The 18,131-nt window shown below is 33.6% G+C and overlaps 1 protein-coding gene across 1 annotated transcript; it reads left to right on the forward strand.

Annotated features, from left to right (window-relative positions):
* Positions 1–982: 982 nt before the first annotated feature.
* Positions 983–17,561, forward strand: LOC132140167 (cytosolic phospholipase A2 gamma-like). The gene is made up of 15 exons (XM_059548980.1): positions 983–1,108; positions 1,520–1,545; positions 1,721–1,832; positions 2,339–2,481; positions 2,571–2,772; positions 7,384–7,486; positions 7,568–7,708; positions 9,123–9,188; positions 9,279–9,320; positions 13,129–13,353; positions 13,958–14,101; positions 14,452–14,529; positions 14,599–14,753; positions 16,379–16,538; positions 16,628–17,561. Exons 2-15 carry the CDS (start codon positions 1,520–1,522, stop codon positions 16,816–16,818), a joined length of 1,788 nt encoding a protein of 595 aa, XP_059404963.1. The 5' UTR covers positions 983–1,108; the 3' UTR covers positions 16,819–17,561.
* The last annotated feature ends 570 nt before the right edge of the window (positions 17,562–18,131 follow it).

An 18,131-nucleotide genomic window follows, 5' to 3' on the forward strand; every position in this document is an offset into this window, starting at 1 on the left:
TTGTTCCCTGCACCGGAATCACGAGCACCTTCAATGGGATTACAGCACTGGATCACAGAGGATCATCACTGTTGTCCACAGAGGTCCCTGCGTCACACACCATCTGCGCTTGTGATCGTCGCCACTCTCCTTCTGTGTTTTGAGTTTCATTGTTGTCTGTTTGTCTGACCATATTTATATCTCGTCATTAAACCACTTTTTGCACTTGCATCCTGCCTCTGTGATGTGATAGTATATCCATAAGAAAAAGCTTTTCGGTATTTCAGTATGATGAAGACTGTGTAATGTGAAATAAAGGTTGCTACACATCGCAATTATGTTATGTGACTAGTGTAGTCCAATCAGAAAGAATGTATGGTTCATTTTAGTGAGTGAATACCACAAAGTGATACTTGTGTTGCTGATTCATTAACACACGACTCTTATGAACTTCAAAAACACAGAATAGGATGTCAGGTATTTGAAACATTTAAGATATTTGACAATATTCTAAACATGTATGGAATAAAATGTATGTAGTGGCAAAATTTTAAACTACTATTGTATGGTTTTTTTATCCATTTCACAAATGTATAGCTTAATGAAGTTCAAACAATAAAAATGTTGTTCAAAAGTGAGATTCAAGGTTGCCGTCGAGGTTCACATTTGAGCTCATAAGGCATTACCTAAAAAAGTCAGTTGAAATTAAAACCAAACCCTGGCACACCATAAATGACGATGTGTGCAATCATAAATTTTACGTATGAAAGATAGTAGGCATAATTATCCGTATGCAATACCATGTTATGCTGGTTATGAGCATGAAGGATTTCCCCTGTTTTCATTGAAAAGGACAATGGAAAAACCTGTTTTCATCCACACAAGTTAGTTGAGGTGCATGAGGAGAGGATACATGATTAATATACAAGGAAATATCATAGTTTTCCTGGTCTCAGTGAATGATTGAGTCATTCATCATTCACCACCGCACCCTCAGGATGATGTCTAGACTTGCAGAGTAGTTTCAGAGCCCTAGCCTATATAAGAGCATCTTCAGGCCGAATGTCAGAAAAGGACTGCAGGTTGTTTTTTTGGGTGTGGTATCGAAGACTCACGATTTACAAAAATAGTAAGTATATATTTTAAAATTTTATATAAAAAATTGTCAGGGCTATTTAAATGTTTTTTATTTCATTATAAATTGCAAGCAACAACCTTATTTGTGACCCACACAGTACCAAAAGTGCAATGATGGTGAAAATGAATTAATTGTGGAATTCATACATGCATTATTTTATGCATCATAATCTTTACACAGTAATTGAAATATAATTGTATGTTTGAAAAATGTTTGTGTTTCATTTTAAGATGAAACACATATTTCACAAATAGTTTCTACTTCATTTAAAGTAGGTTTGTATTTAAATTTTCTTTGGTTTATCATAATTCTCTAAAAACTGCTTATCAGAGGTTACTGACTTTCTATGTCCTCAAAAATATTAATTGTAAATAATAGAAATTCACTTGACTTGTTTTACAGATGAGTGCAACTAAACCCAATGAAAGGTACATAATGTTGTACAGATTTCTACAACAAACTGCTATATTCTGAGAATAACTATGCAAAATAAACTTCAGATTTAATTGCATTGAAATCTATAATATTTGACATCTAAATATATCAAATAAGTCATGTTCATGTCAGCACTGATCTGTTTGTCTGTCTCTGTGGCTTCCTCAGCGTTAAGAGGAGAAACAAAAACTTACTGAATAACAGCGAGCAGGAGTTTGTAGCCAGCAGGAGAAACACTGTTCTACAATCCCTGAAGAAGCTTAAGATTCAATGCAGTCGGGTAAAACATCCTATGTTATATACTTCATATTTCCAACTGCTTATTTTGAAATGAACTTCAGATTATTTGTTGGGTGATGAGCATCAGCTGTCAAGCATCAGTTTCATCTCTTCATTGTGAAAAACGATGCTGTTCATAGGTAGCAAGCATCTATGTGTTCTTACATTGCTTTACCGTTTCAAAAAGCTCAGCACAATCAAAATGATAACTTTTGTAGCATTACATTCTGTTGTTGTTTCATCTTAAATCTGCTAATGCATAAATAACTTTCACACTTTCTACAATAATTATTTGTAAAGGAAGAGTGGGCTTCCAGGAGCAAGACTGGACACGCATGAGTTTTTTTAATACTTACATAAGTCACAGGTTAAAACTGTGGGATGGGAACAGGCTTTTGTAAACTACTGAATATCTCAGTTCATTTTCCATTAAACTACAAAGCAAGTGGTGAGAATCCCAAGTTGGAGTTTTTTGATACTTCTGATATCTGATACTTTGCTTTTCAGAAAGAGGTGCCAAACATTGCATTACTGGGTTCTGGAGGAGGACAAAGAGCCATGGTGGGTTTGCTGGGATCCCTGGTTCAGCTTGATAAAGCGGGTCTTCTGGACTGCATCCTTTATCTGAGCGGAGTCTCTGGATCCACCTGGTATGAACCCTGAGAAACAACAAATACATAGAGATTGAATTGAGTTGAATGTCCAAAATGACAGATGTACTGTATGTTCTTCTCTGAAGGTGCATGGCCTCCTTATACAAAGAACCAAACTGGTCCACCAAACTAGAGACCGTGAAAGACAAAATCATTGAAAGAATGAGCGGACCAGGAGTCAGCTGGGGAGACGCATTGACTAAACTGAAGAAATATTACTACGGGAAAGACTTCTTCAGCTTGACTGATGTCTGGGCAGTGATGGCTGTCACGTCATATGTGAAAGAGGTCTGTAACTATTCATGACCAGGGATGGATTTTATAGGTTTAATTTGTACTCATAATTTAGAGAATTATAGGGTGGTATGATTTACTGTCTGTCTTTCCAAATACTGCTGAATCAACATATAGTTTGAGTTTGATGTATAGAAAATAGTTTAGAATTTTTATTTATATCTTGCAGTTCAGTGGCCAAATTATGTTGATTCAGTTTTCCTGAATTGGACTTGACTTTTCTGACTCACTAAAAAGAACTGGTTCATTATAGCAGTCATTTGTTCATAATCCGGGCTACACAGGTTGGACTTTGTGGTCACATAGTTTGTCAATTGTGTCCCTGGAGCACAAAAGCAGTCTTAAAGGGTAAGTTCGCCCAATTTGCAAAATTATGTCATTAATAACTGACCCTCATGTTGTTCCAAACCCGTAAGGCCTCCGTTTATTTTTAGAACACAGTTAAAGATATTTTAGATTTAGTCCTAGAGCTCTCAGTCCCTCCTAGGGTGACCACCCGTCCCGCGAATTGAGACTGTGTCACGCAAAATCAATGCTTGCTCAAAAAAAGTTGATGGCTCTATATCCTCGAGCCCCAGGCAGCCAAACGAACATTACTTGACAGTTCAGCACGCTTCTGATAGAGCGGGAGCGAGCGAGTTTGAATGAGAGATGAAGTTTATCTTTATTATTTCTGTTTTAACGTTTTTCCTACATTATTTATATTAAAATATGTTATGTAGGCAATAACTCAGTTTACTATTTGACTAATTTACTGAGGTGGCATCGTTGTTAACTTACAAAAATGATAACTTGGTGGATAATTTACATTTTTTCGTTAATAACAGGTAGTGTATTCCGATGTAAAATTAACAGTCGCCTGTGGACGCTCAACAACCATCTTATCTGAGCTCAAAACGCTGCTTGAGCAAGTGTCAAGATAATAAACATAATAAATACATAATTATGAACGTTTATGTGTGTTTATTTTTGTTCTCAGTACGTTATTTTAATAGCAATTAATGATTATGAACATAAAAGCATTACTATATATATATATATATATATATATATATATATATATATATATATATATATATATATATATATATATATATTATTATTATTATTATTACTATATAGGCTACTATCGATGAAACCACAAAGCTGACGCGGGAGGTAGGCTATGTATAACTGCAATATAAAGTAATTTTGAGTATTATTGCTATTAGTATTATTTTCTAAAATTAGGTAGATGTAATATAAAAGTACACATGGCAATGTTTTTGCAACAGCTCCAAGTCTCACGCGCAGTGCAGTGTATACGTCACTGTCCGAATCCGTTCACTTATTTATTTATTCATTCCTTCCTGATATAGTAAACTCAACTGCCATACACTATATAGGGATTAGTGAATGAGTGAATTCCCTTATAGAGTTGTGATGTCAGACTTTTTTTTTTTACTTTTCCTGTGGTGTTGAGCAACTACAATTCATTTTAATCTCATAATTTTATATTATAATTTATTTAAAGTGAATAAATTGTAATGAAAAATTAATAAAATAGCTAAAGTAAATCGTAAGTAAATCGTAAGTGGAAGTGCATCTGTCAATTCTGTCATGAGCATACATCAGCAATTACACATGTTTAGGGGAATAGGGCATTATTAATATACCATGTAAGGTGGTATGTGCTAGAAATGGGTAAACCACTATCAGTGAGTCTGCCCATGGGGTGTCCCACATTGTCCCTCAGAAACGTACCCCTTGTCCCCCCTTGGGCTTATTAGCAGGTGGTCACCCTAGTCCCTCCATTGAAGCTGTGTGTACGGTCTACTGTCCATGTCCAGAAAGGTAAGAACAACATCATCAAAGTAGTCCATGTGACATCAGAGGGTCAGTTAGAATTTTTTGAAGCATCGAAAATACATTTTGGTCCAAAACTAGCAAAAACTACGACTTTATTCAGCATCGTCTTCTCTTCCGTGTCTGTTGTGAGAGAGTTCAAAACAAAGCAGTTTGTGATATCCGGTTCGCGAACGAATCATTCGATGTAACCGAATCTTTTTGAACCAGTTCACCAAATCGAACTGAATCGTTTGAAACGGTTCGCGTCTCCAATAAGCATTAATCCACAAATGACTTAAGCTGTTAACTTTTTTAATGTGGCTGACACTCCCTCTGAGTTCAAACAAACCAATATCCGGAGTAATGTACTCAAACAGTACACTGACTGAACTGCTGTGAAGAGAGAACTGAAGATGAACACCGAGCCGAGCCAGATAATGACTCATTCACAAGTCAAGAACCGTTTCTGTCAGACGCGTCAGATTCGAGAACCGAGGAGCTGATGATACTGCGCATGTGTGATTCAGCGTGAAGCAGACCGACACACAGAGCGTCTGAACCAAACTGATTCTTTTGGTGATTGATTCTGAACTGTGCTAGTGTTATGAGCGAGGGTAAACCGAAGGCTTGAATCAAGGGCAATCATCGCCAATGACGCCATTATGTCGAGCGCAAAGGAAACGGTGAACCGTTTTCTTCAACCGGTTTATTGAATCGAACTGTCCGAAAGAACTACTGGTGATCCGAGAACCGATGCAACCGGTTCTTGACTCGTGAACGAGTCATTATCTGGCTCGGCTCGGTGTTCATCTCTCTCTTCACAGCAATTCAGTCGGTGTACTGTTTGTCAGAGGGAGTGTCAGCCACATTAAAAAAGTTAACAGCTTAAGTCATTTGTGGATTAATGCGTATTAGAGATGCGAACCGTTTAAAATGATTCAGTTCGATTTGGTGAACTCAAATGATTCATTCGCGAACCGGATATGACAAACTGCTTTATTTTGAACTCTCTCACAACAGACACGGAAGAGAAGACAATGCTGAATAAAGTCGTAGTTTTTGCTATTTTCGGACCAAAATGTGTTTTCGATGCTTCAAAAAATTCTAACTGACCCTCTGATGTCACATGGACTACTTTGATGATGTTTTTCTTACCTTTCTGGACATGGACAGTAGACCGTACACACAGCTTCAATGGAGGGACTGAGAGCTCTCGGACTAAATCTAAAATATCTTAAACTGTGTTCCGAAGATAAATGGAGGTCTTACTGGTTTGGAACGACATGAGGGTGAGTTATTAATGACATCATTTAGATTTTTGGGTGAACTATCCCTTTAAGTCTGAGGTATATTTATAGCAATAGCCAAAAATACATTGTATGGGTCAAAATTATAGATTTTTTTATGCCAAAAATCATTAGGATATTAAGTAAAGATCATGTTCCATTTAATTTTTTAGTAAATTTCCTACCATAAATATATCAAACCTACATTTTATTATTAGTAATATGCTTAGCTAAGAACTTCATTTGGACAGCTTTATCTCAATATTTAAATTTTTTTTTTTTTTGCACTCTCAGATTCCAGATTTTCAAATAGTTGCATCTCAGCCAAATATTGTCCTCCTAACAAACCATAAATCTGAATTGAACTGAATATTTATTCAGCTTTCTGATGATTTATAAATCTCAATTTAGAAAAGAAAATTACCCTTATGACTGGTTTTGTGGTCCAGGGTCACATTTAATGCCATGTTAAACAACGGTTATAAATTGTTATAATGACTAACTTTGATAGATTTACAATGTGATTTATTAAGGCAATGATAGATTTCTGTTTGTAAAAAAGGGTCCAGCATCTCCTATAGTAGTTACATAGGCCTACAGAAGAATTAAAGGTAACACTTTCTATGATCAACTGGCGGTCATTAGGGTATTAGTATGTCTGCTGCTGTAAATATATGCTAACACTTTATTTTGATGGTCAACTTATTCTACCATACTAGATTCTACCATTCTTGAGCATACTAATACTCCAATGAGAGTTAGTTGGCATGTAGCAGCAAAGTTGCTTATAGTCGATTGATTAAGGGGAACATCAAAATAAAATCTAACCATATAAAACATTGCATTTTTTTTCCAGTTGGAATATTAAGCTCCCATCAATTAATTAACATTAGCTACACAGGAAAGACTCAAATAACTCTCAACATCTAACCACTCACAAGCTGTAGTAAGATACTGTGCAGATCTTAAATAAATAATGTCAAGATATGATACAGTCCATTATACTGTAAATGAAGTAGATTTAATATGGTGTTCATTGTGTTATAAATAATCATACTCTTAAACTTATAACCACAAATACATAAGTATTATGATGTAATATAATTGTTGTTATAATTATTCATGAATTGATGTAACATATTATACGTTTTTTTTTTTATAATGCATTATACATTCATTATAATGTCTTAAGAATACCCTTATGTGTTATAAATACGGGCTTCATAGAAACTGTTACCAGATAAAATATTAAAATGAGAAAGAACAATGCAATCTAGCAATGAAACTGATGGACATCTCCAAAAAGGACGTACTTCAAGTTTTAAATGGAACATTTTTTCTCTAAGCCAGCAGTCATATATCTTTTAAGTAGGCTACACCTGATAATAAAATAGTAATGAATCCATTTGAGCCTCAGGTCCTTAAGATAAAAAACTGAATGTCTCACAACTGTCTCCCTGTAATACAATAACATGATGTGTGTTTTCTGTAGATCGATGAGCACACACTCACCGAGCAGCGGAACCAGCACAATAAAGACCCGTTTCCCATCTATGCAGTGATCGACAAGCAAAGCAAACAGAGCAATGACGGAGGTCTGCGTGTGATGCATGAAAAGGGATGAAATGTTAATGTGCTCGTGACAGTAGTTACATGGACATGTGTTCTGTCTGCAGACCCCTGGTTTGAGATCAATCCATATGAAGCAGGTTATTCTCTCTCTGGAGTGTTTGTGGACACCGGCGACTTTGGCAGCCAGTTTCAAAAAGGCTCAAAGAATAAACATCAGGATGAATTTGACATGCTGTACCTGCAAGGTAAAAAACTTTGTCACAGAGGAGTTCAATATTTGTAGTTCAGTATTTACACTTTCTTTGTAATATCAAATACATTGATTGCATACTGTACACTGATCTCTTCAGATGAGTTATCAAAAGGTTCTAGGTCTGTATTATTTGCTATTTAAGAAAAATAATTAGCATGGCTATTTATGGGTGTTATTTTGTATTTGATGCTCATTCTATTTTTTGTTAAAGCAAAAACCCCCAAGAAGCCATGGTTTGAGTTTATAACAGCTAAGTGGCGTTGATTAATAAATACATTATTCTTCCACCAAACAATGTAGTTCCTTAGAATCAGTTGTGGTTACATATAATATAATATGATATGATATGATATGATATGATATGATATGATATGATATGATATGATATGATATGATATGATATGATATGATATAATATAATATATATTTTTGTTATAGTAAAAACTGACTTCAGCAGTTTCAAATATAAATGTATAATATAAATGTTTCAAATTAAGAAAAATTAATTATATATTCTGATTGGCTCAGCCATGATCAAAGCTGTTGTAAATTACTCTACAAACACACACCTTTGTTTATGTTTGTGTGTTGCTCGGCAACCACTTTGTAGCAACCACAACTGATTCTGAGGAGTTACATTGTTTGGTGGAAGAATAATGTATTTATTAATCAACGCCACTTAGCTGTTTATAAATATCATTACAATTTATTTGCTCTGTTTTATTTCGCAAAACTTTTACATGTATATGGAATAAGAGTTTCATAAAAGCAACAAGCCCCGTGAAGCCGTGGACTACAGTGAATTTATAACAGCTCGTACCTAACAACGCCCCTCAGCTGTTATACATTTACTATAAACCACTTGCTATATTTCAACAAAACATTCTTATTGGGGACTTCAAGGAACAATTATTCCTGCTGAATATTTTAAGCGCTCCAATCCCAAGGCACAAATTCCAAGCATGGGACACCAACTTGGACACACGTCACATTACTTTTCACTTTAATGAAAGTTAATTGACATACAGCCAAGTATGGTGACCCATACTCAGAATTTGTGCTGTGCATTTAGCCATTTAACAAAGCGATTTCATATGAATTAAATTGGGGTGGACATTCATTCCTTCTTTTCTTTTTCTTTTTTCAAAACATTTACGTTTTTGTGTACATTTTATGTAGGCTTATTCACACCAACTAATAAAAAAAAAGTTAGACAATTTTATTTTGCACACAAAAAAAATATTTTTTCACAAAAACCATTGTCTATAAAACAACAAATTTATTATAAATTACGCATTTATTAAATAAATTACAAATTGCCATGAGACAAATCCTGCTTAAAAAGGTCAATCATACAAAATTTCAGCAGTTTATCGTGCAAGTGTTGATGTTGTGTTTTTCTGCAGCTCTTTGTGGCAGCGCTTTAGGGGATGAAGCCGATATTAAGAAAGCCATGTGGCAAAAGATAAAAGGTGAACATTTTTTCTGAGGACTGAATTTTTGCTCTTTTTTTAATTTAAACTCAACAGTTATTTTATTAAAATCCTTTTAATGTTTTTCAGATTTCTTTCAAAACGAAAACACACTTGAGGCAATGAGGAAAGGTAAAGCATTTCTTACTGCTTTTATTTTAGTAGCTATTTTTAATTAAGAACTTAAGTACTATATAGTAGTAATATTGAAATGGCTGGTTCATTTTCTCTTATTCATTTGAATTGTAGGAGCCTGTATTCAAATTTTAGTAAAATACATGATTATTTGAACCCATTACAAAATAAATTTACTGTTATAGCTTTGTCTGAGACCTGGTTAACGGATGAGAAAGGTGCAGAATTTCATTTTGAGGGTTATTATTTTTTTTTTTATGTTAATCGGATTAATAAGAGAGGAGGGGGGGTTTCTCTATATATTAATAGTGATCTGAAATGCAAAACAATTGAGTGTATGACTACTGCAACAGAAGATTTAATGGAATGTTTAACTGTTGAGATTGAAATGAAGAAACAGAGGAATATTGTTGTCACATGCAAATTTAGAACTCCAGGGTCTAGCATTACAGTATTTAATAACAAGCTGGAGCAATTATTAGTTGGGATGAATTAAAATAAAGTGTCTATAATTTGTGTGGACTTCAATATAAATCTCTTGAATGTTTCTAATCATACTAGTTGTTTAGATTTCCTAGATTTAATGTATAGCAGAGGCCTTTATCCTACCATTACTGGGCCTAGCCGAATAACCTCCAGTTGTGCCACATTAATTGATTATATTTTTGTAAATATATTGGAAAAAACAGTCAAAAAAAAGTGATCTTTTGATAAATGACACAACTGCTCATTTGCCGATATTTGTAACTCACTTCTGTGAAGTAAGAAAAGAAAAGTCTAGTAAAGTTATTAGGTTGAGAACTGAGGAAAGACTAAATAGATTTAGGGATGATCTTATGAAAAAACACTGGGCCAATGTTTATAGTACAAATAATGTAAATATGATTTTTTTTAAGTATCTGTGGTTATATAATAAAATTTGCCCAATAAAAATATTGAATGATAAAGCAAGAAATAATAATAATCTTTGGTTTACAAAGGGTATATTGAAATCTTGTAAAAAAAAAAAAAAGAATAAGCTTTATCGGGACTTTGTAAAATATCGGACAGTAAATGCAGAAAAAAAAATAAAGCCTTTGAAAATATGCTGACTACTATAATGAAATGTGGAAAGAAAGATTATTATACAAACTTGTTGATGGAAAACAAAAGTAATATCAAAAGAATGTGGAAAGTCTTAAAGTTATGGGAAGTAAAACGAATTATAGTCAGCTATTATACTTAATGAATGAACAGAACGTCGAGATAAGTGTTGAAAAAATGGCTGATGAATTTAATTCATTTTTTGTCAATGCTGGTTCAAATCTTGCCAATACCATACCACTACATGATGAAAACAAAGCTGGACAGGTGAAAGCAAAGTCATGCAATCCCTTTTTTTAAATGAAGTTAGTGAGAGTGAAATTATTTCCACTGTCTCTAAATTAAAAAGTAAATTTTCATGCGATAGTGAAGCCTTAGATATGTGTATTGTCAAAAAAAACTATACGTTGCATTATTAGACCATTAAAATATATAACTAATTAGTCTTTTAATACAGGTTTCTTCCCAGATGAAATGAAGGTGGCTAAAATTATTCCCCCTTTTAAATCTGGTGATTTACACAATTTATAGGCCTATATCTTTGCTTTCCCAATTTTTTAAAATTCTGGAGAAGTTTTTTGTTAAAAATTTGATTATTTTCTTGAAAAACATTCTTTGAAACATGAAAATCAGTTTGGGTTTCGAAGTACCCGCTCAACAGCTATGGCTTTGATGAAAATTACAGAGGACATTACTACAGAATTGGAGAATAAGAATCACACAGTTGGGAGTTTTTATTGACCTTAAAAAGGCCTTCGACCCTCTTGATCATGGTATATTGATATCTAAATTACAGACATGTGGAATTAGAGGTGTAGTATTAAATTGGATTATTAGTTCCTTAGAAAATAGACAACAATATGTAGAGTATATAGGCCATGAATCTAAGTTGGAAACAATACCGTGTGGAGTCCCTCAAGGCTCTGTGCTGGGGCCTAAATTATTTACTTTATATATTAATGACCTCTGTGATGAATCAAAGATTTTACGTTTTGTTCTTTTTGCAGACGATACTAATTTTTTGTAACGCGGAAGAATTTAAAAATATTAATGAAAACTATTGAAAAAGAAATTGGTCCTACTTCAGAAATGATAGAAATAGACTGTCGTTAAACTTAAGTAAAACAAAATTTATTGATAGAAATAAACTGTCATTAAACTTAAGTAAAACAAAATTTATGTTGTTTACAAATCAAAAATGTCCTGATAATGTTCGTTTGACTTTAAATGGAATAGCTATTGAGAGAGTATCAGAATTTAGGTTTTTAGGAGTACTCATTGATGAAAAATTTAAATGGAAGTCACACATAGCTTATGTAAGAAATAAAATTTGTAAAAACAATGCCATTGCTTTTAAGAGCCCCGCACTTGACATGCAAGAAAAAATAAATAAATTGTGTGCACGATTTACTAATTCGTTCCCTCAGTGTACTAAAATGTGCACACGATTACTATTGCGTTCCCGTGCACGATTTAGCGAATTGAGGGAACGAAATAGTAAATCGTGTGCACTATTTATAAATCGAGTGAACGAAATAGTAAATTGAGGGAACGCAATAGTAATCGTGTGCACATTTTAGTACATTGAGGGAACGAATTAGTAAATCATGCACGCGATTTAGCCTACTATTTTTTTCCCTGCATGTATGTGCGGGGCTCCGTAGTTTTGAGTAAAGTAAAGTTTATGTTAAATTATAAGGCAATGAGAATCCTATATTGTTCCTTTATTTTGCCATATTTGATGTATTGTTTGGAGGTATGGGGAAATTCTTATTTCACAAATTTAATGCCCTTATTTATTTTGCAAAAAAGGGTTATAAGAATAATTAATGGAGTTGCTCCAAGAGAACATACTACTTGACTGTTTCTGAGGTCAGGACTACTCAGATTGAAAGACTTGGTTTCTTTACAAACTTTATTAGTCGTTCATAAAGCAAAACACTGCCTGTTACCATATGGACTGCAAATCCTTTTTTACTGTAAATAGTGAGACAAGCAAAAGAAATAATGACTTTAAACAACCTTTTGCTGGAAATACCCTCAAACAAATGTGTGTTTTAGTTTCTGGGGTGAAAAGATGGAATTTTCTAGAAAATGATTTAAAATGTTGTTCAAATCTTCTTCAATTTAAATATAAGTATAAACAGAAGATATTTAACTTGTATAAAGATGAATGTGAAAATTGTTAAAACTATAACAACAATGATGGTCTTGTCCTTGTTTTCGTTGCTAGAGTTGTCATTATTGCATCATTGTTGTTTTTGTTTGTTTAGTGTTGTTTAAGCAGAATTAATAATTAAAGAAAATTGAAAGTAGATTACATCTGGTCTGGGCTATTTTGTTATTTTTTGGTGTTCTGATCTTTTTTTTGTCATGTCGGTGAGGCCATCTAATTTGTAACTTTCTTAATATAAGAATGGGATAGGAGTATATAAGATTTTTTTTTTCTTCATCCTACTCCTGTTCTTGTCATGGAATTAATTTTTGTTGTGTTTCTTGGATTGTTGTTGTGGCATTTCGTGTTGCATTACCATAAAAAGAGAATACATAAATTAAATGAAATAAGTATTTTATTTAAGTACAACATTTTTATTTAAATATAATTGCTTCTGGTTATGGGAAAACTGATACTGTAAAATAATAAATTTGAATGTGGAAAATCACAAACAAATTTGAGTAAATTTGCAATGTGTTCATCTCTACTCAATATATGTATTGACAGAAGAGCGTGAGAAAATTGATGAATTGATGAGAAAAAAGAAGGAAACAGAAGGAAAAGAAGCAGAACTGGAGTCTTTTTCCAAGCCCTGTCCACCAGACGATCCAATCTCCCTGTCTGTAGACGAATGTCACCGGGCACTCATGGATCTTGTGAACATGAATATCTCTGTTTTGAATGGCGAAGATCCTTCTGGTTTTGATAAATCCATCAGAACAAATTTGAACGGTAAAGCATTATACATCACAGTTAGAACCTTCTGTTTAATGACAACAGATTTGTAAAGAATTCTTGGTATTTAAAATGAAAGCCATATTTCACATCATATCTGCATTTAAAAATTTTCATTTGTGCTCTGAAAAAAAGCGTCTGCTAAACATGTGACCCTGGACCACAAAACCAGTCATTGTTAGGAGGACAATATTTCGCTGAGATACAACTATTTTTAAAATCTGGAATCTGAGGCTGAGGAAAATCTCCTTTAAAGTTGTTCAAATGAAGTTCTTAGCAATGCATATTTTTAATCAAAAACTAAGTTTTGATATAGTTACGGTAGGAAATTTACAAAATATATTCATGGACAATTATCTTTACTTAATTTCCTAATGATTTTAGGCATAAAAGAAAAATGTATAATTTTGACCCATACAATGTATTGTTGTCTATTGCTACAAATATACCCCAGCGACTTAAGACTGGTTTTGTACTCCAGTGACACTATATATAACTATTTTATATCCATATAAAATATATAATAACATATATGGATAAGGTAACATTAACTATAACATGTAATAATAACACAATCATGTCATGTCCTGTTTTCTTACAGGGCTCTCTGGAGGCAAAATTCAGCCGATTTATAAAATGAAAACAGAGGAAACTGATGATAAAAGAGCAGAAAAGCGGTATACAAACCGTTTCTCCATGGATGTCTGTGAATATTTGAGTAGTCGGAACAGTAATTGGCTAGTTGGTAAGTTGAACGGTCTAAAATTTCCAAACAAATAGGTCTAAATTTAAGATTTATGTATGCTATCTGAATTGAATATAAAATGTACGTCCATTTGGATTACACAATAAACTTAAGTGATGCATATTTGTCAGTCATACATGAATGAAACCAGTAATTTTTTTTAATTAATACCAGTAAACAGTAGCCAGTTTTATATATTTATCAGCATTTAATTGTTTTCTTTCTATACACACAATAAGCGGTAATGAAACAATTAAGTCAAGAAGTCTACAGCCAAAATGATTCTTGATAACCTGCAAATCATTTTAAGAAAAGAAGAACTTTAAAAAATAAATATGACTGTTTTACAGATATTTGGATAAGTATTTGTAAATGCATGGCTGAGTGGATCTGGGGAAGGAAATATAACTTCCTCCACAACATGACAGGTGAGAACAGACCTGCTAAATCTTGCAGTTTAATGAGAATAAGACTAATTTCTCACTGTGATCGATTAGATGAAGCAGTGAACTCCACTCTTCTGCAAAGTGAGACGAGAGACTATATAGATGCCGGAATGTTGCTGAACTCACCCTACTTCTCAGTGCTGAGAGAAGACCGACACATTGACCTCATCATTTCCCTGGACTTCAGTGATGGAGATCCTTTCATGGTATTACACACACATATAACACACTATAACAAAAGTTAAAGAAATAGAGCACTTAGAAATCATCATTTACTAAATATTACTAATAAAAAAAGTTAGCCCTGGCTATTTTGGCACATGTATGGTGTAGGGTTAGCACAGCTGTAAGGTTAATTCCCTTACGAAAATTCACTACAAATAAAACCAAAAAAACTATAGTTACTAGTTAAACCATGGTGACCACAATTTAACCATGGTCTTGCTACACTAACCAATGTATAACCATGGTATTTTTAGTAAAACTGTGACTATACAAATGGTAATCACTGAGCCAAAAAAAACATGGTTACCTCATTTTTACTTTAATAAAACCATGGTTACTTTTTTGTAAGGGTTGTCACAACAAGTGAGAAATATCAACCATAGACCATGCAAAATATCAAATCAAATAGAAACGGCCAACGTCCTGTGACGAAACTATCATCAACATTGACGTAGCTTTTCAAATAGCAAGAACTCAGACATTTAAACATTTTTAAAAGCGACCCAATGATGGCTTGTTCTTACTCAGTGGTATTTTAGCATAGCTCTCTAACAGAGAAATTACAATGTTTGACCTGATCAGACTAGCTTTACAAACTTAAGTAATGTTATTAATTTAAAAACAATTATTATTCAAAACAACAGCAAAAGATAACACTCACATTTGCACAGATGCTGCAATAAACATTCATATGTGTTTTTCCACAAGACGCATGCATGTTTATTTCTGAACCGCTAGAGCACCTAGGGACTTGTATGTTGTTTTTATTTAGTACAGCTCTCAATAAGCTATTTCACATAACAGATGTTTGCATACAGTATAGTCCATATATTCACACATAGACAATATTAATAACTGAATTCTCACAAATGAACCAGTTCAAAAGTTTATAAATGCTTGTTTCTTAATGCTGTCATGATTCTGCCCTCGTGTCCTTGATTTTCTCTAGTCTTGAGGCAGGATCATGGCAGGCCCGTGTTTTGTATGTCTCGTTCTCTTGCCCCGCCCCTTGTCATTATTACTTTACCTGTGTCACCTGTTATGTTATCATTAGTCTTCCTATTTCAATCCCCTTGTTTACACTGTCTGGTGCGGTTCATTGTTACACATTGTCAAACATTGAGAGACCTGTGTATTGTATTTCTGTCGTGTGATTACCTAAATGAAGAGTCTTTTTGTTTTACTGTTTGTTTCTAGTCTAGTCTAAGTCTTGTTAAGTTATTCGTCTATTCCCTAGTCATTGTTTTCCCCCTCGTGGGTTTTGTTTTTCCCGTTTTGTTGTTAATAAACCTTGTGTGTAGTGCATCCTGTCTGCACTTGAGTTCATCCCTGTCCCGTCGTGACAGAATGAACAATGAGGATGACTGAGGAACTCATATGCAACTATTACAAACATGATGCTCAAAAAAAAAATTACAATTGGGGTGTAAACACTTTTGAACAGGATAATCAGTGTAAACTATTTTGTGTTCTGGGAAAAGTAAATATCTTGTCTGGTTTTTGAAAGGGTGGTAATTTATATCTTTAAACAAAAAGAGCAATTTACTCTGATCATTCTGTTCAAAAGCTTTTAATGAAGCCTTTCTCTCATTCATTTCTATTGCAGACCATAAATAAAGCTTCTGAGACTTGCAAGAAACTAAAGATCCCTTTTCCTGAAGTTCCCAGTGATGAAGGAAAGAAACCAAAGGACTTCTATGTGTTCAAAGGCCAAAACTCTCCAACCGTGATCCACATCCCTCTGTTTAATGCGGTCAACTGTGGAGGCAAGTTCAGATCTTACAGCTGTCCTGATTAAACCTGAAATATCACTGAAATAAATGGTTCTGATTTAAGTGTGTTACTTTTTCTTTAGATAAAGTTGAGGACTGGAGGAAAAAATATCGCACCTTTCAAGGAGCTTACAGCGCTGAGATGATCGCTGATCTTATGGACGTCGCTGGAAAAAACATCTCAAACAACAGAGAGAAACTCAAGGAGCAGATTCGGGTGGTCATTGAAGAAAAAAGATTTGGACGCTTTAAAAAATTTCTGAATAAAGACTAATTTAGACTAAATATTAACTGAATATAGAATAAAAACTGATCTGAATAACAGTAATTTCACAGAAAATAGTGTTAATTTTTTTTGTCTTATTAATTAAATCAGCATTATTTCTGCTAAATGTGATATCTGTGGCAGTATAAGAGTATCATGTTTGCATTTTATTTAATATGTTTCAAATGCTTGACTTTCATTAAGTATGAAAGAGCTGATTAATAATCAAATCAATCATAACAGAGGCTGAATTATTTCAGATTAAAAATAAAAGACAACAAAACCCATTACAATCAGTGATGTTATTTACACTGGATTTGGTGCAACACGAAAAATCCCAGACAGTAAACTCATGCTTCCTTCTGTTTATGACGTTGTGACCCAAAGTTTAAATTATTTTTATAAAACCGATGGTTCCGGTCCTTGATTCTGATTGGTTGAGCCGCGTTCAAAGCTGTTGTAAATTACTCTACAAACACACACCTTTGTTAACTTATGTATTTTGTTTACATCAGTTTGTTGCAATAACAACTGTTTCTGAGGAACTACATTGTATGGTGGAAGAATAATGTTTTCAATATTGCACTTTATTTGCTCTGTTTTATTCTGTAAAACCTTCTATGTACAGTATATGGAATAACCATTGTATAAAAGCAATAAGCCCTGTGGAGCCGTGGTTTATAGTGAATTTATAACAGCTCAAACCTAACAACGCTTCTTAGCTGTTAAAAATTCACTGTAAACCACAGCTTCTTGGGGATTATTGCTTTATTATTACATTGTAGACAGCCTATATACAGACTCTATAACAGTGTTACCCCCAACACTGGTAATGGTTTGGTTTCACTGTAAGTAATGCAATAACTTCCGAGATATTTTTATATGCACTTAAGAGCTAAAAAAAAAGAAGAAAAAAAGAATGCATTGCATAGTTTATAGTTCATATTTGCATGTATTTGATTTGAGTAAAATAGCCTATTAGGGCCCTTATGGCCACCAGAGGGCCACCAAAAGTAGCCTATATGAAATGACAGTTTATTTTATTTTATATTATTTTATTTAGTGATATATTATGTCAATGGACAGTGGTAATTACGAACATTAAATAATTAAATAATTTATACATATAATTGTATTTTTTTATAGCAACGTGACCATGTTGATTATTTGCGCTGGATGCTGCCGTGTGGATCTGTCCGATTAACATCACGCAAATTCAACTATTTCTCCCAAGATACTCGAAAGTAAGTTGCCAGTGAGCTGGGAGAAAAACAGAGTAACCTTTATAGTAATCTACACAATGTGTAGGCTATTTGACAGGA

This window comes from Carassius carassius, chromosome 5 (assembly GCF_963082965.1).
Source record: "Carassius carassius chromosome 5, fCarCar2.1, whole genome shotgun sequence".
Taxonomy (NCBI): Eukaryota; Metazoa; Chordata; class Actinopteri; order Cypriniformes; family Cyprinidae; genus Carassius; species Carassius carassius.